This window comes from Urocitellus parryii, chromosome X (assembly GCF_045843805.1).
Source record: "Urocitellus parryii isolate mUroPar1 chromosome X, mUroPar1.hap1, whole genome shotgun sequence".
Classification (NCBI taxonomy): Eukaryota; Metazoa; Chordata; class Mammalia; order Rodentia; family Sciuridae; genus Urocitellus; species Urocitellus parryii.
This window is the reverse complement of record NC_135547.1, coordinates 117,214,544-117,239,298: the sequence shown is the minus strand read 5'-3', so window position 1 is coordinate 117,239,298 and position 24,755 is coordinate 117,214,544. Positions and strand designations below refer to the sequence as shown.

Genomic DNA, 24,755 nt, shown 5'->3' with positions numbered 1-24,755 from the left:
TCTGTAAAGATTTCTGGCTTCTAAGAGTTCTTACTTCACTTTGTTTCATAATCATGCTTCCTAAAAATGAGTAGGAATGTTAAGTCAACCTGTTATATGCCCTAACAAAATGGAACTCTGGAAACTAGTTTTTTACATCATGTTTGCTTTCTAAATCCAGTTTATGAAAGTATTTGACTAATAGCAAACTTGTATTTACTAAGAAAAAAATTTACAATGTTCACAAAATAGCAATTGCATTTACACAACCACTGTAGGCCCTAGGGCAAGAACTCCTGACATAAACTACTTCTAATGCTGTCAGAAGCCTGAAAATGAAATTAGTTAAGTGTCTTCTCCTGTGCCCTGACTAGAAGCTCTATTAGCATACTGAACCCTCAGCTTCAGAGATGGCGCCCAAGTTACCATGAGAGTTTCTAATTCTAGTTCCTGTCTACCTAGCTCCTGGTCTAGATTGATGCTGTCTCCCAGATAGTGAATGAGCCTGCGAATTAGATAAGAAAATCTGGTCTGGGTTCCTTGAAAATAACAGTCAATCTGTAACCCCAGCAACTCACAAGTTTGAGGCTAGCATGGACAAGTTAGCGAGAGAAAAAAAAAAGGCTGGGATGTACCTCAGTCAAAGAGCACCTCTGGGTTCAATCATTAGTACCCCTCCAACACATAAGAGTCAACATTCCCACTGTAATTTTGTTTAAGTGCCAATTGCTAAGTGAAGTACTCATATAATAGATAATACCAAATTTAACTATCTTAGTTAACCAGAAATGCCTGGCATCACAGTGTTTGGATGAAAGCACAGCAACATTACTCAGAAGTTCATCATGTTCTAGGGACAGGCTATCACTTAAATTTATTTCCACAGTTGGCTTCACTTGGCATTGACAGCAAAAGATTTTCTAACAAGCTGGACAAGGAAAGGACATCCATATAGGATTTGGGTTTTTTCCCACATGGTTGCGTGGGTTTAGAAAACCTGGTTTGATTTCAGCAAATTTCTTCATTGGGCTTATACAAACAAAACACTAGCAGGCCACCAGACTCTTCGATGAAAATGTATTTCACATTAAACAGAATGTTCACATCATGCACATGAGGCATCACCAGTCACAATGGTTCTGTGAGGTACAACAGATCACAACTGCATAGATTTCTAGCAAAATAAAGTTGTAAGAAAGATGGCTAGGCATTTTTTGAAAGTCAGACCATGCTATCATTTTCTGTGTGCTTGTCATAAAAGGGATTTTCGCCCTGGTATTCATCAAGATCAATAGAACTGCATTATTAGAGGCATGTATTTTATTTAGTATATACACATACACAAACATACACAGTTTCCATAACTAATAAACTCTTAAACTGTAGCTAGCTTTAAAAGCACATGAATACGATTGCTATTGAGATATCTTTATGTCTCCTGATTGCAAACCTCTCTCAGAATTATAAATCTTTCCAAACCTCTTATTGTACAAGTCAAAATAAAGTTTCAAAGAAGAAAAGGTCATTTTAATCTGAGTCACATTTTTCCACAGGAAATGAAATTAAGAAAACACAGCATTATATGGCATAAAATGTGTGGCGTATACATTCTAGTGTCATTTTTCCCATTCAGATTTTTTCATGTTAAAGTCTATTACAGTGATGTCCTGGGACCAAGTGGAGGCCCCCTTATTTCAGAGCACTATGATTTTTATTTGTGCCTGGATTTATTATAGTTGGGCAAACACAGGAGCAAACCGAGAAAACTCCCAAGATACGATACAAAAACAATAGCAAAAACATGAAAACCAACCACCTGTACATGAGATGCATAATTTAGTTGGAAAGTCACTCATGGTTTGGAGTGACTTCAGTTTGGAGATTTTAAGGTATGACATCAAAGATGTCCATGTACAAACAAATATGCATAAGACAACAGAAATTATTACGGACCATTTAATGCTTCCTTACTCAAACACACTTATTACATTAACCCCCAAAAGAGTATAATGTAGGGCAATGCAGGTGGGAAAGCTTATTAATAAAAAAGACTTCTTCATAGTACTTTCAAACAGAGAAACCCCAGAGGGGGAGAAAACTCCAGAATTTCTTTTCCTTATAAACAAAGGGAGATGTGCAGCCCAAGCTGAATACATGTTTTAACTAGAGTTTGGGTAAATGTCTAGAATATTTTACAAGAGGAGACATCTAAATGTATAATATGTGCTCCAACTCTGGGCATGAGACTGGTCATGGAATGAACTTCTGAACCAGCATCATTCAGGTTATTCAGAGGATCACTATGATAATACAGAAGGACAGGAAGTGTTTTAGCAGCAGCTGAAGCTCATAAGTAGAACTGTAAAATGAAACATTGCTAAAGCCCAACAAGGCAAAAGCCTCTAGGTTTCTACCATGAGAGGCCAGGGTTTGACTACCTAGGAATACAGTTACATTCTGATCTAATAATTTGGAATCCAGCTTAAAGGGTGACAGAAGCTTCTTCAGATGACCGGCAGCTGATTTGACTACCGGGAACTTCACAGGTTTTCCAAACACCACCTGTATCAATTCAAAAACAAAGCCAGGTGAGACCAATGCAGAAACCAAGTATTTTGCACTTGGTAATTAGGTTTAGGTTTTCCTTGGCTCATTCAGTATTTCTCAGCAGAAATACTGCTGCATTTTGCACAGGACAATTTTTTTTAGGTTGGTCAAATTTTCCTTATGTGAGAGTGTCCTAAAACCTTCAGATGTTTTGTGGATTTTCTGTTCTTTACTGGACAGTGAGGTAAACCAACTTAAGAAAAGCTTATTAAAGTCAAGGTATGCTAATGACAAAAGAAGCCTCTTAATAAATACTAAGCCGTGAAACTGTCAAGGAAACAATGTTCAGGTGAAATTAGTGTTTTAAGGGTCCAAGAAAGCAGCTTCTTCTCCAAACTAGGGACATAGTTTACTCTAGAAGTGATCTGTCAGTATGGGGTTGGAGCTCAGAGATAGAGTGCTTGCCTCACAAATGTGAGGTGCTGGGTTCAATCCTCAGCATCACATAAAACTAAATAAAATAAAGGTATTGTGTCTATCTACAACTAAAAAATATATACGTATAAAGAGAAATGACCTGTCAATCACCTCATCTCATGTGTCAAATGACTGCAGCTGCTTTTCCAAGAATCAAGAGGCAGGGACCCTAAAGTTCTTATCTACAGGCAAGAGCTGAGGTCAGGTGGAAATAAGCAAACAAAATACAATGACCTCAGCCATGTGGCTTCCCCAACCTGTTACCTCATTTCAGAAATAACAAGAAGTCTATGGTACACCACTCCGAACATGCCCCGTCTCGTTTGATCTTGGAAGCTAAGCGGGGTAGAGCCTGATTAGTACTTGGATGGGAAAAACAAAAAGGTTGGACCAAATCATTTTAGACATCAAATTATGTTACAGGAGTGGAGCATCAAAGAAAATAAAGTGAAAGAATGCAGAGAATATAAAAACATTTGAGCTAAAACTGGTTGCCTAATATGTTCAATCTCCAGTACCACATACACACCAAAAAAAAAAAAAGGGGGGGGGGAAATAGCAAGAGGTGTGATACGAATTAAGTTGTGAAAGGATTTGGTGCTAGATCGTATTTTGTTTTCATTATTCAAAACAAATAAGTCCCAAATTTAAGTAAATCAAATATGAAATGTGTGTATCTAAGTATATTCCTACTCAAATGAGAGGGGTTAGGGTATAGTTCGGTGACCCTGGGTTCAATCTGTGGCACACACACAACCACACACACACACAAAAAAAAAAAAAAGAAAGAAAAGAGCCTCTAGAGTGCTTTGACAAGAAAAAAGGTCAAGGGTAGGGGAAAAACTTTCAGTGCACAACCTGTAGCTCTTTCCTCTTACTCCCTCAGGTATGATCTAGGAACAGATGCCTCTGTTTTGGAAGAATCCAGAAAGGGTCTAGAGAAGAGCCAAGCATTTGGCCTAACACTCATCAATGTATATGAATGATGAAGGAAGAGAAGTTCATTTTACCACCTTGTAATATTTTAAGAGCATTTTCTCCTTACCTCTGAAGAAGGTGCTACTTGAAACAACTGGCAATCAAACCTTCCCTTCCCACTTACTCCCCAGAACAATAGGGTCTATGAATCAGGCAAGGCATGGCACTGGAGGCTCCCACAGGAAGAAATTCCTTGAATTTCATAGCATTTTTCATATATGCTATAGTATATACCATATTTGTGTTTGTATTTTGCAAATAAAATTAGTCATCCAGAAGGCTGAGTGATGTTTATCCTATCTTCACACACTCTAGTTGGGAAGGTAAGGATTTAGAGTATCATCAAAAGACTGTACCTTTCATTAAAGGGATGTTGTATTTGTCAACAGAAGGAGTTCAGAGTAGTTTCTTGGCCAGGACTGTTAAATCCTTCAATAAGGTTTTTGTTACAGTCATCCAGGCTGAGATTTTCACTGGATCTCTTGGGGAACGGGGGACCAGTGAAATCTAAGAGATCTTGAAGTGCTCGGGCATTACCAGTTCCATTTTGGTCCAGAGACATCCCAGGAATCATTTCACTCACTGGTGAAAATTCTGGGATGGAGATAAGTTCTTCTTTGGAAACAGGACTAGAAGAGATGAAGGAGAGATAGGGAGAGACAGATGGAGGGAGAGGAGAGAGAACATGAGAACTAAGCACACTATGTTAATGTGCTTCATTCTATTTGTAATATTTTATTACACTCTTGTAGAAAAGATAAATGTAGAGACAGTTTATGTGTAACACATCATAAAAAAATACACAAGTTCAAGTCTGAGAAGTGGGTAGGCACAGGCCTCTGTGGATGAGAACAAGGGAAGTAGACCAAACAAGATGTGCAGGCCAAGCTTATGCTGCCCAAGGAGTGAAAGGAAAAAAAACCTACAGGCACTGACACTTTACTACAGGGTAGCAAGGTCCTTCCAGAACTTTCAGAATAGAACAAACAGAAAGCAAATACCAAAAGTGAACTAAGGAAGGGCTCTAATTAACACTGGGGCTCCTTGTGCTGCCTTTCTAGCAGTGCTGCCCTGGGCAAGCTGCTTTTCCTTCCCTGGATTTAGTTTCCACCCCTATAAAATGGGAAGAACAGTAATCTCTCCCTCTCAGGGTTCCTGTGAATATGAATGTGACTGTGTTGGGAAGAGTTCATGGAGAACCATGTGATGTGGTGTGGTGTGTGCTCAAGGAGTTGGGGTGCATCCATCTAGTCACCTGCTGAATCAATCTCACTGCTTCTTTTCTAAATCCTGACTTAATCAGTTTGCTCAGCTGAACCCCCCACCCACCTCCTCCCTCTCCCTCCTCCCTCTCTTCCTAGATATGGAAGGAGTTGCACTGCTGCTGTCTGCTATAGGCCTAGCAAAGGAGCAAATCCAGGCCCAGAAGAGTGGTGGGCTGGGAATTGAGGATATGTCCCAGGAGTCCTTTAATAGCCACAGTAAGGTTGCTGCCAGGCTCTTCTTTTCTTCCTTGATGAGATCTTACAGATGAATCAAGAAAAACCAGTTGAACTGCAGAAGCTCAGTGGAGCCACCTCCCTCACACCTGAGCCCAGTTAAGGGGCAACAGCTGACCTACAACCACCCCTGGTGTTTGAAGTCTGGGAAAACTGCCTCATTAAACAGAAACATCCTGCTTCATCTTCATCTTTCCCCACCTCCATCCCCTGCATTTAAACTGGTCAGAGAAAAGAGGAGAAAATGATACCACAAGTTCGGGTGTATCCACCAAGGTCACATCACTCTCTAAGTGAGAACATAGTATGATAAGCCCCTTTACTTTCTTGAACTCTGGTCAGAGGTGCCACATCTTATTCCCTTCCCTCCCCTAACAAGACATTAAAGAATAAACACAGCTGGCTCAATATGTGGGTGGAATATGTTGGGTTAACCCTTCAGATTGCCTTAGTTGTTTTCTGCTGGGGACAGAGTGGCACCAACTAGGAGAAGCCTGCCATGATGGTGGTGAGGGATGGGAAGACCCAGGTGAGGACTGAGGGGCCCTGCTACCATTCTACACAGGATTTTCTCTACTGATGATGTCCTGGATTTCACATATCTAGCTTGAGCCCTGTGAGGATGAGTGGAATATTGACGATTAGTGTTACAGGAACCCCACCTCCAGACTAAGCAGAGAACTGACAGTCAAGGACAGAAGGTAAACTGGCAGGTTGGAGCTCTGGTAGTGCTTTTACAAAATATTGTCACACTCTCCTAATACAAAGAGTCAACCCTTACTCCAACTACCCTACCAAAAGTTGTCCACTCCAATGCCTCTGCCTCAATCTCATACCAATAGATTCTTTTATCTGGGATTAATTTGCCAGATGATGTCATCTACAAAAATGATACAAGTTTATGAATTCCTTAGATTTTTAGGATCTGAAAGCAATTTAGTTCCTTTATCAAGTCTGCAATGACAAGTTTACTTGTGGAGACACATCACTCTGGACACAGGGAATCTTGTAGATCCTGGCAAGGTCCCCTTTTCCTATAGGTGCATCTATCCCCCCAGACACAGAGGGCTGGCTCCTAAACACTCAAAATTGCCACTATTTCTCTGGACAACTTCCTTTAGCTGACAGGCACCCCCATGATCATGGTCCTGTATCCCCTAGCCAAGAAACCCACAGTAAATAACTGATGGATACAGTGGTACAAATACCATATCTCAACTGAACAACTCTCTGGTGGAAATTCATCCTGCAGAGCTCCTATGCTACTGTCTGAGAACACATCCTTACTTAGTGCCTTCCCTTCTGCCCACTCCTCCTGAGAATCCTCCCCTGCTAAATCACATGCCCAGGCTCTGCTTCTAGGGAGCCTAGTTCGAGATAATAGTATTATATCATTGATAGCTTTCCTATAATGTCAACCAGATCTGATTTAGGTTATTGTATTGTATAAAAGATGGAGAAACAAACTAAAAGACAGTGGTGGTGTTTGGAAAAGAGATGAAGTGTATATGTAAAAGAAATTGACATACCTCACATCCATAGACTGAACTTCTTCGGTTGAATCATCCAGACTGTTTGATTTCCCATCAAGGGCATCCAGATGAACAAATGCCCCAACTGGTTTAAGCCCATTAGAAAAAACATCTCGTGGAAAAGTTTCTGGGGCAGCGCGCCCCACAGCATTAACCTCCTGGCAGGTGTTCAATCCATTGATTTCTGATCAAGAACAAAGTCCTTTCGTGAATCATAAAATATACAAAACGAAATTACAGGAAATACATAAAAAGGTAATTAATTTAATCCTCTGCTTCACTACTGATGCAACATCTTCCGTGGAAAGAACCACCAACAGCCCCATGTAATCACCTTCACATGGGGGAAGAGATGACACACAGCATTATTGCAGGGCCTTGGTAGAAGAGCAAGACCAGATCTTAATAACATATGACCAGTAGTTAGGCTCCCTGGAAAGCATCCTGGGCCAGTAAGACTGTGTGCTTTCTGTGCCAAGATTAAACAAGGAAGCCAGCGGTTTTCCAAATACAGTCAATAGTCCCTGGGCTTTAGAGATGCTCCAGGAAGAAAATCTGCTGTCAGCCACAGCTCTGGGACCCACATGTGCCCCTCCTTCACAGGAAGCTTTATGGACTCCCACTATTAAAGGAAAAAACACAAGCACCAGACCTCACACTCACCTATTTTGTTGGGGACAACTGGTTTTGTCTTATTTTCCACACATAGAACAGGCTGAATCTCCACTTTTGAGTCTTCTTTCTGAAAACAAAAAGAGAGTAGATGAAAAGAGGGAAGGCTGACATTACACAGGAAAATAAATGCTTTTTAAAACCACCAGGAGAAATCTGGAGCCCTGCTGGGCCATCTGCCTGTTCCATGATATTTCTTTGAATTTTCAGCTGTTTCCCTTATCACCATTCTTTTTGTATTCGTGCACTACTGTGACTCTCCTTACACCCCAACCCCACCACTTTGAGAAAAAAAATTTTTTTTTTTTTTTGGTACCAGGGATTGAACTCTGGGCCACTCAAACACTGAGCCACATCCCCAGTCCTTTTTTGTATTTTATTTAGAGACAGGGTCTCACTGAATTGCTCAGTGCCTTGCTTTTTGCTGAAGCTCGCTCTGAACTCATGATCCTCCTGCCTCAGCCTCCTGAGCCGCTGGGATTACAGGTGTGTGTCACCGCACCGGCTGAGAAAATCTTTTAGCTGCTCCATCTCTGAAATTCCTCCTTCCTTTCAAGATCCTATTTCCTCTTTAACCTGGCCAGAAACAGAGCATGGAGAGTCCACTTTTTTTTTCCTGGCTAATTTTCTCTGAGACCTACAACTTCACTGAATGTTTTCTGCAGTTCTTTCCTGCTGGTTACATAATAGTCTTCTGAATTCCTACCTTCACTTCTGGAGACACATCACTCTTCCTTGTTCTCTTCATGATTTCATCTATTCTCTGTAAACAAAACAGGCGAGAGGACCATAATACCAAAAATATAAAATAGTAGTTGGGTCTAAATGCAATTTCACATTTCTGAGAAGACTGGTAAAAGACAAATGTCAGCAGAGGATAAAAAGCATGGAAAGGTTTTCCATTGTTTTTGTAGATGGGTTTCTCTGGCTCTACAAACAAGGTCAAATGAAGCAGACTAGTACATATCCAGGATCAATAATCTATATCCTATCTTTCTCCTTTCTCTCCTTTGGTTCCCTATAAATTAAAAAAAAATCACCATCTGCCATTTTAGAGAATCACCCTCCAGAAAATGAAGCTAAGGTTAGTTCAGGAGAGATGTCCATAGATTCCCAGCTCCTAGATGTAGGTATAGCATTACAAAGCCCAGGTTGGACCTAGGATATCATGAGATTGGAACTTTATAATCAGCCACCTTAAACCCAATTTTATCTATAAATACATTAAGTGTAAATGGACTAATCACTCCAATTAAAAGGCAAAAAATGTCTTTAATACCCTGTATTAAAATAGTAAGTCCTGACTATGTGCTATTCATAAGAGAGATTCTTGTAAGGACACACATAGGTTCAAAGTAAAAAAAAAATGGCAAAGATTTACCATGCAGGTACCAATCATAATAGGGCTGCCAAAACAGACTTTAAGAAGAAATAATACTAGAATTAAGAAGGGCATTTCATGGTAAAGGGATCAATTCAACAGGAAAATTTAACAATCTAATGTGAATATTCAACTAACAAATAGGGCTTTAAAACATAAAACAAAACTAACAGAACTGAAAGGAGAAGTAAATAAATTCATAATCACAGATGGAGATTTTTAGATTTTTAGATGATTTTTTAGAAAACTAATAAAGTTATAGAAGATTTGAACAGCACCACCAAGGAAACTTGACCTAATTGACAATTTTAAGAACACTGCACCCAGTCATTGCAGAACAGAGCTGGATTAACTTCCTGTTCCTGTCTCATCCTAAGTCCTCCTGATCCCCAAGCCTTACCTTCTTCCTCTCCAGTCTCTCCTGCTCAATCTGCAGCATGATTTGTTCTCTTTCTAGACGCATCTGTTTAGCTGCCTCCTGGGCCTTTGCTTCTGCTGCTTCTTTCTGAGAGCAACAGGTAAGCCAAAGCACAGGCTTTATTAAACTAAGAAAGCATTGTAGAAATTCCTGGGCTTTGCGTAAGTCCTTTACCCCATTATCTGCCCCAAAGTGGATGAGGCACCAATATTCAATGTAAATTCACACAACCTGCTCTATGATAGAGGAGATACTGTTGGGACTCATTCATATACCCTTATCCCACCATGAAAATCACCTGCAAGCTAGTTTTCATACATGGCCCAGGTCTTTCTATCCGTGGGTAAGCTCTGGCCATGAAATGTGTATATAGCCAGAAATTTCCAGGAGTTATTCCTAAGGAGAAACCTTCCACAAAAAGGGGCAGTATTAGTAAATAAATTGTCCAGTTTCCTCATCCCCTAGACAATTCTAATGCATGATCCCAGTCTCTCAGAGGGTCCCAAAATCACTAAGTTCCAGGGGCCCACAGTAACCCACTCATGGATGTGCTTGTATATTGGCTTTCCACTTTCTTCCCTAGCAGCTTCATGGGATCCCCTCCCAAATAAACTACTGGCCCCCAAATTTTATCCTTGGGTCTGCCTTTGTGAAAATCCAAACTCACAGACAGCAAATATTACCAACTTCAATTGTATTTAATAACTAGCCCAGATGATTTAAGAAAAAACTTCAAGTAACTATTACGAGTAATTCAAATTTAATAAAATTTACCTAATATTAAGTAAGGCCCTTAAAAAAAAAAAAAGGAAAATCTGAGGATGACTGTACCTGCTTTTCAATCATGGCTTTTTCTTGTTTTTCTTTTTCTTGCTTTCCTTTCAGCAACAGCTCCTCCTCTGCCTTCTGCTTAGCCTCCTCTCCTGCCTTTCTTCTTTCTTCCTCTTCCTGCCATTTCTTTTCCTCCTCTTGCTTACGGGCTGCTTCTTCTAGGCGCAGCCTTTCCTCCTCTGCTTTTCTTTTCAATTCTTCTCTCTCTAGCCTTTTGAGGACATGATCATCATTAGAAGAGGAAAACATGCTCAAAAGGCAAACTGCCAGGGAACTGTGTCCTGACAGTAGTGGGGAATGCTCAACACATAATGAATACATGCATTTGAATTCGTATACACTTAATAAAATGCCTCATCTTTCCCAGAAATCTATTTCAGTTCATATGCTTACCAAAAAATATTAACCAGGCTTGACTTTAACTCTTTTTTTTAATTTTAATTTTTTTATTGGTTATTCAAAACATTGACTTTAACTCTTTACTACAAAGAGTAACACTTATTGACTTGTGAAGACACAAAGGTTCCCTCATTGTTCTATAAATGAAGACAAAGGAGACCAAGCCTGATCATTTTATTCAATGACAATTTTTTTAATTAAGCAGAATAAATATTTAAAAACCAAATAAAGATAGAAAATGGGAAGTGATGTAATGGCTACAAATATGCCAGTCAGCAATTTAAGAGCAGTGACCATGAGCTCAAAAGTTCATTTGGGGGTTTAACTGGTATGAGACTTCTGAAGCAGCCAATGAAAGAAAATGCTCAACAGAACTTCAACATTTAATGCAGAAATAAAAGCATCTGTTTTTCCATTTGACTTGGCAATCTTTAAAAAAATCTATTTTAGCCTTTAATTTGTGCTATATGAAAATTAAGTGGCATTTAGACATTGTCATCCACAAATGAATGGTTCATGATATAATGACAAAGAGCTCTAAGCAGTGAGGAAATATTCTATAAAGTCTAAGTGCTGGTTTTTACATTTCAAATGTTCTGGCTCACAAGTGCATCACTGTTAGGCACTGGCTAATCACTGTTAATGTAAACACCTGGTCAAGACTCAAGCTGAATTCTGATTGTGCCACTTGGTGCAAGACACTTGCAAAGTCACTCAACATTTCTGATGCCCATTTTAAAAATGGAAATAGCTATACCACTGCTTGATGGAGTTACTGTGAGGATTCAATAATGCATGGGGATGCCTGGCCCTGGAACATTAAAAAATGTTGGTTTGTTTTACAAATTAAAATGAATACTACCTTCACCTCCAATGTTATTTTTTTAAAAAAAAATTTAACATTTTTCTGTTTTTATGTGGTGTTAAGAATTGAACCCAGTACCTCACCCATGCTAGGCAAGTGCTCTACCACTGAGCTACAACCCTAGCCCTCCAATGTTCTTTTATTATTTTTTAAAAATATTTATTTAGTTGTAGATAAACACATAGTATCTTTATTTATTTTTATGTGGTGATGAGGATCAAACCCAGTGTCTCACATATGCAAGGCAAGTGCTTTACCACTGAGCTACAGCCCCAGTCCCCCTCCAATGTTCTTTTCATCTATAAATCTATGTTTTCAGAAGTTACCTTTATATAGAAGCATGAAGTGTTATGTTTCTATTTAAAAAAATTTTTTTTGGTACCAGGGGTGCTTAACCACTGAGCCACATCCCCAGTCCTTTTTAAAAAAATATATTTAGTTTAAGGTGGACACAATAGCTTTATTTTATTTATTTATATGTGGTGCTGAGGATCGAACCCAGGGCCTCACATATGCTAAGTGAGCACTCTACCACTGAGCCACAACCCCAGCCCCCCAGCCCTTTTTTGTATTTTATTTAGAGATAGGGTCTCACTGAGTTGCTGAGGCTGGCTTTGAACTTGTGACGCTTCTGCCTCAGCCTCCTGAGCCACTGGGAAAAACCTAAAGGCATTATCCCAGGAGTATAACAGTATGAGATAATGTACTCTACACTAATAGAGGCTACAGTGCCTAGGAGTATTTGTGGAGCACCTAAAATTATGAATAAATATTCTCCAGAAGAGTATCGCAGGGCCTAATCACAAAGAAAACTTCTGTTTTCTTAGATTCCTTCATGAAAGATAAAGTATACCCCACATAGGATTAACAAAAATGGCTGTGTTGATATCAAGATTTATCCAAAGATCAATCAGAACACTGCTTCATTTCTTATTCCTTTTTAAAAATTCAGTTGTGATTGTCTTAGAAAAGTTAAAATACAAAGGATACATAGTATATGAATCAATGTACAAGCTACTTCACAAAGAACCTGTAATCTGCATCTTCAGAATCTGAAAATCCACTGCTGCTTCTGTTTATATCATTAGGACTTCAAGGTGCCCAGACGCACATACATGTAGTAACATTCTTGTGGTTCCTTATTTTCCATAATTGCCTAGGAATTTTATGAGTTCCTCCCCAGAGGCCCATAACACCCTGTTTGTCCTTTTCATCATGCGTTCATGGAAATCCCATCCTTTTAGACAAAATTTCCTCCATTAACCACACTTTGCTTTCTCCAAAGTAGGTAAAAACTAGTATGCATGGGTGCATGCACACACAAACTCCAAAAAACTGGTTTCCACTGTGTAAAATAGGGTCCTTTGCAATCCTCTCCAAGTATGAACATTCTCTCCCTGCTTAAGGAACCAGAGAGAGCACTATTGCATTCTTTCCTCCCACCAGCCCTCTCCTGTAGGTCACCTGTAGCCCACCACCTTTGCCATCATTATCAAATTCCCTCCATAGTACACAAGGCCTGAGGGCAGTTCTATCATTCTTTCCATCTTTGTTGTTGTCATCCCTCCAAGTCCCATCCCTCCACCTTACTGACTTAGAAAATACCAGAAAACTGCACATCACTGTCATCATTTGTTATTTAATTGATGTATTCCTTGTCCCTGTCCATTGGTGAGGGTCTTCATATAACGGCTCCTGTCACGAAACCTCTAGTACCTCACCCCCTTCTGTCTCATCCTGCTCACATCACTGACATATGGTCAACCTTGAATTGTTTAATCTTGTGGATGAGTATGTGGGCTCATCATTTTCATCCCTATGTGCTTAAAAGTTTTCATTAGAAAAAGGTTAACCTTCCATGTCTTTCTCTGCTGACCTGCCTGGTAAAGCCTGGACAGTTGATTTGCATCTGCTTTCCTTTTTTTCTCACTGTCCTCCAGGACTCTGATCCCCTGCTGAGCTTTTCTGTGATGGCATGAAGGTTACTCTGTTGTCCAATGCTGGGCCTGGATGGCCCCCAGGACCACTCATGCCCCTGCTGGGCATGAGATCAGCACCAGTTAGAGAATGGAATAAATAAAGGTGACTGGTCATGTGCCCCTTAGCCTTGGCTGTGCCATTTTTTTAATCCTTATCCCTTGGTCCCACATGGCCAGTCCAAATTACTACCTTTTCTTAGCTTTTGTCAATCTCCTTAGTTGATGGCAGCACTAACCACTTTATAGAGAAGACCTGATCTGAGCTGCTGCTGCTGCCTTTTTTTTTTTTTTTCTTGTACTGGGGATTAAACCCAGGGGTGCTAAACTACTGAGTCACATCCCCAGCCCTTTTTATTTTGAGACAGGGTCTTGCTAAATTGCTTAGGGCCTAAGTTGTTGAGGCTGGCTTTGAACTTGCAATCCTCCTGCCTCGGTCTCCTAAGTTGCTGATATTATTACAGGCATGCACTACCACACCCAGCTAATCTGAGCTTCTTAAACTGTGCTCCTTTATGGCATTACAGCTGAGAAATTTCACCCTTTCTTTTCCTAAATGCAAAAGGATTGTAAATGCTACCATTTGTGCTATGAATTCCAGGCTGTTTCTCCAGCTAGTCTCTCTTCCTTCCAATGCCAGTTTTCCTCTTTGAGATGTACCTTTCCATGGCTGGCAAAAATATTCAGGTCTCAGGCATCCCAAGGCACTCTTGGTCCTCTCCTGCCAGCCTTCCACTCATGATTGCGGAACGGCCAGCTCACACTCAGAGGCTCCACACTCTCACCTCTTTCAGGGCACTTCATTTTTCCACCCTTCTTCTCAATAATTTCCCTCCAAAATTCTCTGCTTATCTCCTAACCCAAGACCAAGTCTTCCCTCAGCTTTGACATGTCTTAAAGGTGATGATAACATCAGACCTCCCTCCTACAAGGTCCTCTCTATAACCTTGTGCCATATGAGGTTGTGTTGTCCTGGCTTCCTCCTGCTTCAGTTGCCCAACAATGCCCAACATCGGAGGACCCCCACCTACCCTACCTTGCACCAAAAACCACCTGTTACCTGGAGGCTCAGACAGTGAGAAGTAGCTCTGATGAGCCCTGGGGACCCCTCTGCCTGCAGTTCCAGGTCTGGGGCTCTCACCTGGACATCAATCATATGACCTTGCTCACAGGGACTGCTTTTCTCAAATATTCTTTGATGTTCTTTTTTAGCTTCTTCTTTTCTTTTATTTTTTTGAGGATAGAATCCAAGGTCTTGTACATGCTAGGCAAGTGCTCTACCACTGAGCTACATACCTGACCTCTATTTCGGCTTCTTAATGTGACTTCCTGTGATCCATTTTGTAATCCCAGTAAGAACTCTTACTTGCTAGTTTTTACCAGTGTCTTCTCTAGAGTGGAACCAAGGTCTAAGGTTGTCTGCTCTAACTCTAGGAATCCCACTGTATACCTTGGGCCTGTTTTACGTGTTTCTAAGAGAGCTCTGATGTCACTGCTGGTTGGGACTGGACCAACTTTTGTTCTTTTGGGCCTAATTATCTGGACTCCTGGTTGGCCCTTCTATTAAGGGGAGTTTCCCACATCCCTGACTTGGAAAGTGTATCCCTCACCAGCTGGTGACAATAATTTGGCTTTCCACAGTTTGACTAAAGTATCTTTATTTTTCACTATATTCTCTCAAATGGCAACCACATTTCTGTGATTTTACTATTGACTCTAAACAACACAAAACAGATGTGAGGATGATCCTATTCCAAGAGGTGTCCGCTGTGTTCCAGCCCCAGGCTGTCTGGTACTTTCCTTTCTCACCTTGCATGTAGTACTACGTAAATGCTGAGGGCCATTGCCAAGTAGGAATGACACATCGAAATTTCCTTGCCAGCGTACCCCATGTTAAATGAAAATTTGCTGTGACATTGCATGTGTCTTTGAGAAAGGTGACCCTGCTCAAGGACCAGGGTGGATCCAGGTTTAAGGTGTATCCTGCAGGTTTTAGGAAGTATCCCGGTTTAAGGTTATTGCTGCTGGGTATATGGCGTTCCCGCTGCCTGAGTTCCCATTGAGTTCTTGTGGAATTCAGAAAGTATTTTGGGACGTGAATTGGCGGGCAGAACCTGGATTTCCCCAGAACGTGTTTGTGTAGAGGCCGGTGTGAGTTCGGGAATAAAGAATTGCTATTTGAATCTATAAAGTGTGAGTGGCTCGTGATCTTGTGCCCAGCCAAGACTGCGGCACGTAAAGCTTCACATTCTGGCAAGAGAGAGGAAAACTGATTTGGGGTCAAGTGTATCAGTCTCATTTTTATTTAGGCTCCAGGTTTCAATTCCATTTCCAATTACCTAGGGATTCTGCAGACACCTTAAACTTAGTAAACTACCTAAAATAAAATGAATAATTTTTAATTCTTTAAAACTAATTCCTCCTGCCCTTCTGTTATCTATTATTGGGTATACCATTCTCCCAAGTCCTTTGAATCAAACCTTAGCATCAACTTTGAATCAGCCCACCTCTTCTGAGTTGTCTACTTGACCTACTACTGCAATGGTTTCTTAGTCTTTTCCTCCTTCTCTTCCTTTCTCATACATTTACTAAGTATCAGGCACCAGCCATCCAAAGACTGCACCTCAGCTTTTTTTTTTTAAATATTTATTTGTTAGTTTTCGATGGACACAACATCTTTATTTTTATATGGTGCTGAAGATCGAACCCAGCACCCCGCACATGCCAGGCGAGCGCGCTACCGCTTGAGCCACATCCCCAGCCCCTGCACCTCAGCTTTTTATGGTGCTAACTGGGAAGAAAGTGGCCTAAAAATACATGAAGCTGTTGGTCGGCTGACTACTGGGCTCAGGAAAGGTGAAGAATGGGGGAGGGGTAGTTCTTTTCCCAGGGAAGAGCCAGACAGGCTATAGAGGAGTGAGCTTGAACCACAGCTTGAGAAGGAAACATGTCTGGCAAGAAGCAGCACAAGCCCATGTGGGGCAACAACAAGGTTTGGAGGTGTGGAGCTGTGTGGTGGGGGAATGTCAAAGGGGGTTGCAGGCTAAAGCCTGGAGAGAAAGAATACAGAGAAGCAGGGAGTGGCCAGTTAATGGCAGTCCTTTAAGGACTGTCGATGGGTTTGGGTGGATTCTGTGGGCAGGGCTTGTTGAAGGACAGGATCAGAGATCAGAACAATCACACTTCTTTAAATGAGAAAGGTCACTGTGGACAGTGTATATGGACAGTAGACGAGCCCCCGAGAGACCTGGAGCAAGGTGCTCAGATAGTATGCCCAGACACTATCTAGGTAAGACAAAGCGAGCAAGAAGGGAAGAGATATAACAGAGGTACTAATGCAATAGCCAATAAAGATTGATCTTACAAATGATGGGATGTGGAGGAGCATGAAAAGGGAAGAACTGAGAGTGGCTCTGAAACTTCAGACTTAAGTACAATGATAGATGGGGGTGCAGGGCTCATGAAAGAAAAAGGAAGTTTGGGTGAAAGATACTCATTTATTTTTTTAAATATTTTTTTTAGTTGTAGTTGGACACATATCTTTATTTTATTTACTTATTTATATGTGGTGCTGAGGATTCAACCCAGGGCCCTGCACGTGCTAGGTGAGCGCTCTACTGCTGAGCCACAACCCCAGCCTGAAAGACACTAATTTCTATTTTAAGAATGCTGAATTTTGGGCTGGGGATGTGGCTCAAGCGGTAGCGTGCTCGCCTGGCATGCGTGCAGCCCAGGTTCGATCCTCAGCACCACATACCAACAAAGATGTTGTGTCTGCCGAGAACTAAAAAATAAATATTAAAAATAAAATTCTCTCTCTCTCTCCTCTCTCTCTCTCAAAAAAAAAAAAGAATGCTGAATTTGGGGATGTACATGGGACACAATCAAATGAAAACATAAAGTAGTTGGAAATACAATCTCTGGGTTCTAGATAAGTGCTATTCAATAAAACTTTCTGTGATGAAGAAAACACTCTGTAGAACTGTGCTGTCTATTATGATAGCCACTAGCCGCATGTAGCTACTGAGCACTGAAATGTAGTAATGTGGGTAAGGAACCGGATTTTCCTTAAGTGACATTTCAGTAGTCACATATGCCCAGAGGCTATGGTAGTAGACAGTGCAATCCTAGAAAGATCCCAGGCCACAAGCACTGGTTCAGGTCTTCAGTATGTACATGTTATCTAGTTGCCCCTCTTGTTCCACAAAGTATGAAAGGTTTATGAAGAAAGCTGCAATTACCTTCAGAAATGGATAATAGAATGAGGCAAAGGGAAAATAAAGGTAGGAAGGGAGACCAGAGCAGAGCTGTTTAGCACACCAACAGCTCAACATGAAATTACTGTATGAAATGTGAGCCCTAAATCTTTTGAAGCCAGAGGAAATTGTTAGTGTGGCAGAGACAATGGCAGAACAGGAGTGAGCAACACTATTCAGGAAGGGCTTGTCAGGTGAGAAGCCAGTTAAAGACTGAGGGTTGGGAACCCAAGAAATTTTTAATGGATAAGAGGTCAGATAAGACTCAGAAGGACATCCCAGAAAAGCAAGAGTAAGCTCAACATGGTCAAAGCAAACCAAGAATTGTTTAGGAGTCTGGCAACTAGGAGGGACGGTGGTCATAAGATTTGAAGAATAAGTGTGATTTAATGAAATAAAGATAGGAAGTATAATCAATTCTTTTGGGCTATGAAGGAAATATGAGAACAAGGGTGGTAGCTGAAAGGTGAAGAACTCCTTCCTAAGCACAAGTAACAATCATGTCACTCACCTGCTCTTTGACACGATATCTCCAGGGTCTGCAATTACCAAGTCCTATCATTGGAGGTCCTACAATTCATCATATCCTGTGATTTCCCTTCACATAACCTGTGGCCCACCCAAACCAGCCTGAACAGATCACTCAATAATAACAAAAATCTGTCAATATTGACCAAAAAGCTTGAGTGAGAAAATAAATAAGTCCAGAATTTGAAGAGGGGATCAGCCAGACCTACCCCCTAACCTTTTAATAAAAGGTCAATGGCTAGGGATATAGTTCAGTGGTAGAACTCTTGCCTAGCAAACACAAGGTCTGGGTTCATGTCCCAGTTACACAACATAAAAATAAAAAAATAGATCAGCAGACCTGTAATTAAGAGATCACAAAGACTTGGCAAAGTTACTAGGGATAAAAAATATACTATTATTTATTCTTTTAAATTTAGTGCTGGCCTTAAGTGCTAGAATACTGCTTGCTTTCTGTCATGTTCGCTCTCTCAACAGTACTGGATTTCACTCTGATTATTCTAAGAGTTTCCTCTATCAATTTAGTGACAAAACTGACCTTGTCCTTTACCATGTATTTCCCTCCCTCAACACAATGATCAGCAAAGGCAGGACTGTAGACTGTGACAAAGTGCCCTACCCTGGTACAATCACTATAGTGGTTCTCAAACATTGGTGTATCTCTAAAACAGAACAGGGCTTAGGCCAGTACATTTTCACTGTTACCTGAATGATTCTGATACCCTCCAAGGTTTAGGGACAACTGTAATGACATCTTTTGTCTTGCTCTAGCATAGGACTTCCCTATACCTCATTGCTCATGGTTATGAAATTAACTCCCTCTTACCCTCATTTGGGGAGCCTGTCCAAATCTCTCACTTTGGGGTATAAGTAGGATAAAATAGAGAAAACAATTTGGAAAGCAGAATCAAGATCTCTACATCCAAGACCTTCTGTCTTCCCAGGGAGAATCTCATTCTATAAACAAACCTCAAAACTCCCCTGGTAGCTCCATAAGGCCTGCCTGGTTTCCAGGTCCAAGAAGAGAAAGGGAAGCTACCTGTAACATTTAAAACCAGGAGCTATGAGTTTCCAAGTCCTCTGAAAAGGTCTGTTAATTACATCTAATAGAAGATTCCATCTCCTAAACACTTTCATTGCAGTCCAGGCACTCTAGGTTCCTTTACTTATGCTCAGGTTTTAGCAGTAAAAAAAAAATGTAAAAAGAATAGGCAAGCTGCTCTTTTCAGCCCAGCCTTTGCATGAGATCACACCAAAACTCTGAGCACCTGCATACCTTTCTTGTTCTTCCTTCTCCAATCGTTCTTGCTCCTCCTGTTCCTTCTGCAGCCGAGCCTGTCTTCTCTTCTCAGCTAGGATCTTTGCAGCCTCTCCTGCATCAGTGGTGCCTGCTGTAGGCTTCCCCAAGGCTATATCAAAGAAGAGATGGCAAGAGGAATAGATCAAGGGAAATGAACATAATGATTCCATTCACACAGCAGATGCCACTTGGACATGAAAAATCTAATACTGTGTGGTGATGGGAAATGCTACCAGGAGAGTGTTACAATTATCCACTAAGCAGGAGAGACAGGACCATAAGCAAGTCATGAACTCATTGCAACACAGGCTTTAAGAACTCTCGTGGAGCATGCTGATTATGGCTAGGTACAGCCTGTATTCCTTAGGACTCCTGTGGGCTTCCAGAACCAACAACAGGGTTAGCCTCTAGGTCTCCTCCTCCAGGGGACCCTCAGGACCCTCAGTCTCCTGAGGGGCAAGACTTAGGAGCAATGGGCAAGTCTGAGAAAACGGTATGAGATGAAGTTGTCCCAGTGGGAAAAAAACCCTCTCCCGCAAACACAAGAGAATGACATATAGATCAGGTCAGAGGGACAACTACCTAGGCCCAGGGGCAGTGTCAACAAAGAAGGTCTACCTGTATTGCTCTCAACCTTCCCTCCTGTGGCAGCATATTTCTCAGTGGCATGCTTGTCCTCCACATGCTTCTCCACCATGTGCTTCTCGGTGGCATGCTTATCTACCACGTGCTTCTCAGTGGCCTGTTTGTCTGCCATATGCTTTTCGGTGGCATGTTTGTCTGCCACATACTTCTCTGGAATTTCCTCTCCAAGATGGCCAGCAGCCTGACTTGAGGCACCTTCCTTTTCCTTGTTGCTCTTCTCTTTCTCTGCTTTCTTCTTGGGTGTTTCTTGGTTGGGAATGGGGGGAAAGCGGTACTTCACAGGAGACCCTGGGTATGATGGCTTCACTGTCTTTGGAGACTGAGGATATACTTTTGAAGTTGTCCTGGAAAACCAAAAGCAAGCCATAAGATGATTTACTGGGCCTGACCACAGAACTCAGTTCCTAATATAGTCAATTCCACAAAGTTTAATAATTCCATTTTTCTAGAGGAACAAATGTAGGGCTTTAGCACACACTCAAAAGTATCAATAGTATTTTCCCCTTACAGAAATATATGGTATTTATACCATGGCCCTGGTGAAATGAAAATATTTCCCCTTTTTATTGGTGAGAAAGGAAATATTTTAAGGAACCCAGCTGATATCTTAATCTCACTTATGTCTGATGACAATGTAGGGATGGTGATATGGTTTGGATACCATTTATCTCCCAAAGGTTCATTTGCAAAAAGACTGGTCCTGATATAACTGTATTGAGAGGTCGTGGTAATTTAAAAGGTGGGGCTTAGTGGGAGGTAGTTAGGTCATGGAGGCACTGCCTTCAAAAATGGATTAATGTCTTTCTTAAGAAACTGAGTTAGTTCTCTTAATGGATTAAGTTTCTTTGCAGTGTGTTATATCTCTCAGAACTGGATTATTTACCATGAGAATGGGTGGGCTGTTAAAAAGTGGGTTAGCCTCCCTCTGTCTCACTGATACACATGGTCTTCCACATGTGCCCATTTCCTTTGTACTTTTCTGCCATGAGATGATAAAGCATGAGGGCCTTATCAGAAGACTAACAGATGCTGGTACCATGATCTTGAACTTCCCTGACTCCAAAACTGTGAGCCTAAACAAACCTCTTTTATTATTACAACAGAAAATTGACTTAAATAGATGGATTGATAGGCATTTTCTCATTCCTTTTTTCAGATGAACACCACAGTTGGATCTGGCTTTGGCATATAACAACGAACAAGATGGCTCCATTTTTAATATTTATTTATTTATTTATTTATTTATTTTTAGTTGTAGTTGGACACAACACCTTTATTTCACTTGTTTATTTTTGTATGTGGTGCTAAGGATCGAACCCAGGGTCTCGCACTTGCGAGGTGAGCGCTCTACCGATGAGCCACAACCTCAACCCCAAGATGGCTCCATTTTTAAAATCACGACAAAATATATATAACATAAAATTAACCATCTCAACTGTTTTTAAGTATATAGTTAAGTATATTCACATGTTGTACAACCATCACCCCAAACACTTCCATTAAATGATTCCACATTCTCCTCCCCCAGTCCCTGGCAACCACCATTTTACTTTCTGTCTCTATGAAATTGCCTATTCCAGCCCTGGCTGCTGAGAGCCATTGCCAAGTAGGAATGACGCATCAAAATTTCCTTGCCAGCGTACCCCATGTTGCTTAGGGGAAGGACTCGTGGAAATGGACATTTGAAGTGACATTGCATGTATATTTGAGAAAGGTGACCCTGCTCAAGGACCAGGGTGGATCCGGGTTTAAGGAGGATCCTACTGGATTAGGGCGGATCAGGTTTTAGGGAGTATCCCGCTCCTTGGGTTTAGGGCGTTCCTGGTTTAGAACAATCTGGGTTTAGGGCGGTTCCAGGTTTAAGGTTATTCCTGCTGGGAATACGGCTGTATCCTGCTGCCTGAGTTCCTGTTGAGTTCTTGTGGAATTCAGAAAGTATTTGGGATTCAAAGCCTGGTGGAGTACTTGAATTTTGCAGCAGAACGTGAATTTCCCCAGAACGTGTTTGTAGAGAGCCGGTGTGAGTTCGGGAATAAAGAGCTGCTGTTTGAATCTACAAGGTGTGTGGTGGCTCATCATTTTGTGCCCAGTCAGACTGCGGCACCTGGCCACTCGTCCACACAGGTCCTCTGGGTGCCTGAGCAGGACCACTGGCATTAGCACCTGTACAGGACTCCTGGCCGCCAACCTATGCAGGAATCCTGGCTGTTGTCCAACACAGGAACTCAGGCCGCCACTCCCATGTGTACCCCCATCTACCAACGTGGGGCTCCTCTGGTTGCTTCCATCATGGGGCACTGCAACTACTGCCACAGTCCCCTACACACAGTAGCCTGCACCTGGGACACTGCACTGGGTCTAGAGACAGCTGCCAGCTACAATAATGCATGCCATAGAGCTGTACACCATGCCACAGACCGGCCTCACCTGACCCCCAGACACTCCATTGCTGAGAGCAGCTGCGTCCATCTTGGGACACCTTCGTCACCATCTTTAGTTGGGGCAGCTCCCAGCTTAGAACACTGGCTAGGGCTTAGAAGCATTATCCAGGTACCGAAGAGTCCCCAACTCCCCACTCTCCCCGGCAGCTGCTAACACAGCACAGTGCCTGCGGCTATGTGTCCAGTCTATAGCCCACAAAACTGGGTCACAAAACCAGGTCCTGAGCTGCCCAATATAAAACAGCTTTCCACAACAGGTGGGATGCTCCCAGGACACAGCCCACAAGACCTATGGAGAGAAAGGTTCCTGATTGGGAAATAGAAAGGGAGGGGGTGAGTGAGATACAGTTTAGAGACTACATTAGAGACCAAGAATTGTGAGGTCTACAGGCAATATAAGAAGATAAGACCAGGCACCCACATCACACAAGCAGGGCCCCAAAGGAGATCCCTAGACCAATCCTCCAACCCTAATAACCTTCACCATCCTGAGGGTAGAGATACCAGCAAACAACAGACAACCCCACCTATTGGATGAGAAGGGAAGCTGGAAAGATACTGACCAACAAAAACAATTCTTGTTATCTTCCTTCGAGATTTTTTTCTCTCTCTTCTACCACCATCATATCCAACATAAATGAAACCAAGTACTTTTCATAAATTAGGCTACCGAGGACTAGGATGTCTGAATAGTATATTACAGTGGTGTTGTATATTCATTTATCTCCTATTTTTACTTTTCTTAATATATATTTTTGTTTTATGTACTCTATTGTCTTCCCACTTACTTGTCTACCCCAAATCACTTTCTCTCTCTTCTCCTTCTACTAATCAACTTCTTCACCCCCAGTTCTTTGTCCACCATCAGAAACTGTAGACCCTTTTGCAAACCTACTGCTCATATTGTAGTTAATAATTGAACTTACCGTTCAATATGATTCAAAACTATATATGACTCAATAGCAGATATATGGTTTAAGATTATATATTGTTTGTATTGGGATCTGTTCTCCCCCTTAAAGGAGAGTTATTAGAAATCTGCAGGGACACTATAAGCCTACAGATAGCCTTCTAGATAGGAAGACACAAACAACATAAAAAACAAGGGAAGAAAGAGCCCCCAGGGCTGGGGATGTGGCTCAAGCGGTAGCGTGCTCGCCTGGCATGCGTGCGGCCCGGGTTCGATCCTCAGCACCACATACCAACAAAGAGGTTGTGTCCACCAAAAAAAAAAAAAAAACTGAAAAATAAATGTTAAAAATTCTCTCTCTCTCTCAGTCTCTCTCTCTCCTCTCTCACTCTCTTTAAAAAAAAAAAAAAAAGAAAGTGCCCCCAACAAACCAAGATATTACATCATTTGAATCCATGGCCAACATAACAGAAGAAATGACAGAGAAGGAGTTCAGGATGTACATAATTAAAATGTTCTGTGAATTATAAGAGAGCAAATACAGGCAGCAAAAGATCATTTTCATAAAGAGCTACATAAGCAAATACAGGAAGCAAAAGATTACTTCAATAAGGAGATAGAGGTTCTGAAAAAAAAACCAGAAATCCTTGAAATAAAAAAAATCAAATTAAAATCTCAAAATAAAGTATCACCAACAGATTAGATCACTTTAAGGACAGGACCTTAGACAATGAAGACAAAATATATAATCTTGAAAAGAGTATTGATCACCCAGTGAAGACGGTAAGAAATCAAAAGCAGAATATTCAAGAATTATGGGATAACATAAAAAGACCAAATTTAAGAATTACTGGGATAGAAGAAGGCATAGAGTTCCAAACTAAAGGAATGAACAATCTATTAAATTAAATAACATCATAAATTTTTCTAAACATGAAGACTGCATTGGAAAAATCAAATACAAGAGGCTTACAGGACACCAAAGGTACAAAATCACAACATATCCACACCAAGGCACATTATAATGAAAATGCCTAGCATATAGGAGAGAATTTTCAAAGCCATAAGAGAAAGGAATCAGATTACATTTAGGAGGAAACCAATTAGGATATACGCAGATT

At 41.2% G+C, this 24,755-nt stretch overlaps 1 protein-coding gene across 1 annotated transcript in view; it reads right to left on the bottom strand.

Annotated features, from left to right (window-relative positions):
* Window positions 1-2,456: 2,456 nt before the first annotated feature.
* Window positions 2,457-24,755, bottom strand: part of Map7d2 (MAP7 domain containing 2) — a 104,599-nt gene continuing 82,300 nt past the window's right edge. The window contains exons 9-17 of the mRNA XM_026405452.2: window positions 20,257-20,627; window positions 19,615-19,747; window positions 10,315-10,525; window positions 9,466-9,570; window positions 8,391-8,447; window positions 7,676-7,754; window positions 7,010-7,196; window positions 4,338-4,610; window positions 2,457-2,541 (exon numbers count right to left, since the gene is read on the bottom strand). Coding sequence (XP_026261237.1) covers window positions 4,364-4,610; window positions 7,010-7,196; window positions 7,676-7,754; window positions 8,391-8,447; window positions 9,466-9,570; window positions 10,315-10,525; window positions 19,615-19,747; window positions 20,257-20,627 — 1,390 coding nt within the window. The 3' untranslated portion in view covers window positions 2,457-2,541; window positions 4,338-4,363. The remainder of the gene's footprint in view (window positions 2,542-4,337; window positions 4,611-7,009; window positions 7,197-7,675; window positions 7,755-8,390; window positions 8,448-9,465; window positions 9,571-10,314; window positions 10,526-19,614; window positions 19,748-20,256; window positions 20,628-24,755) is intronic.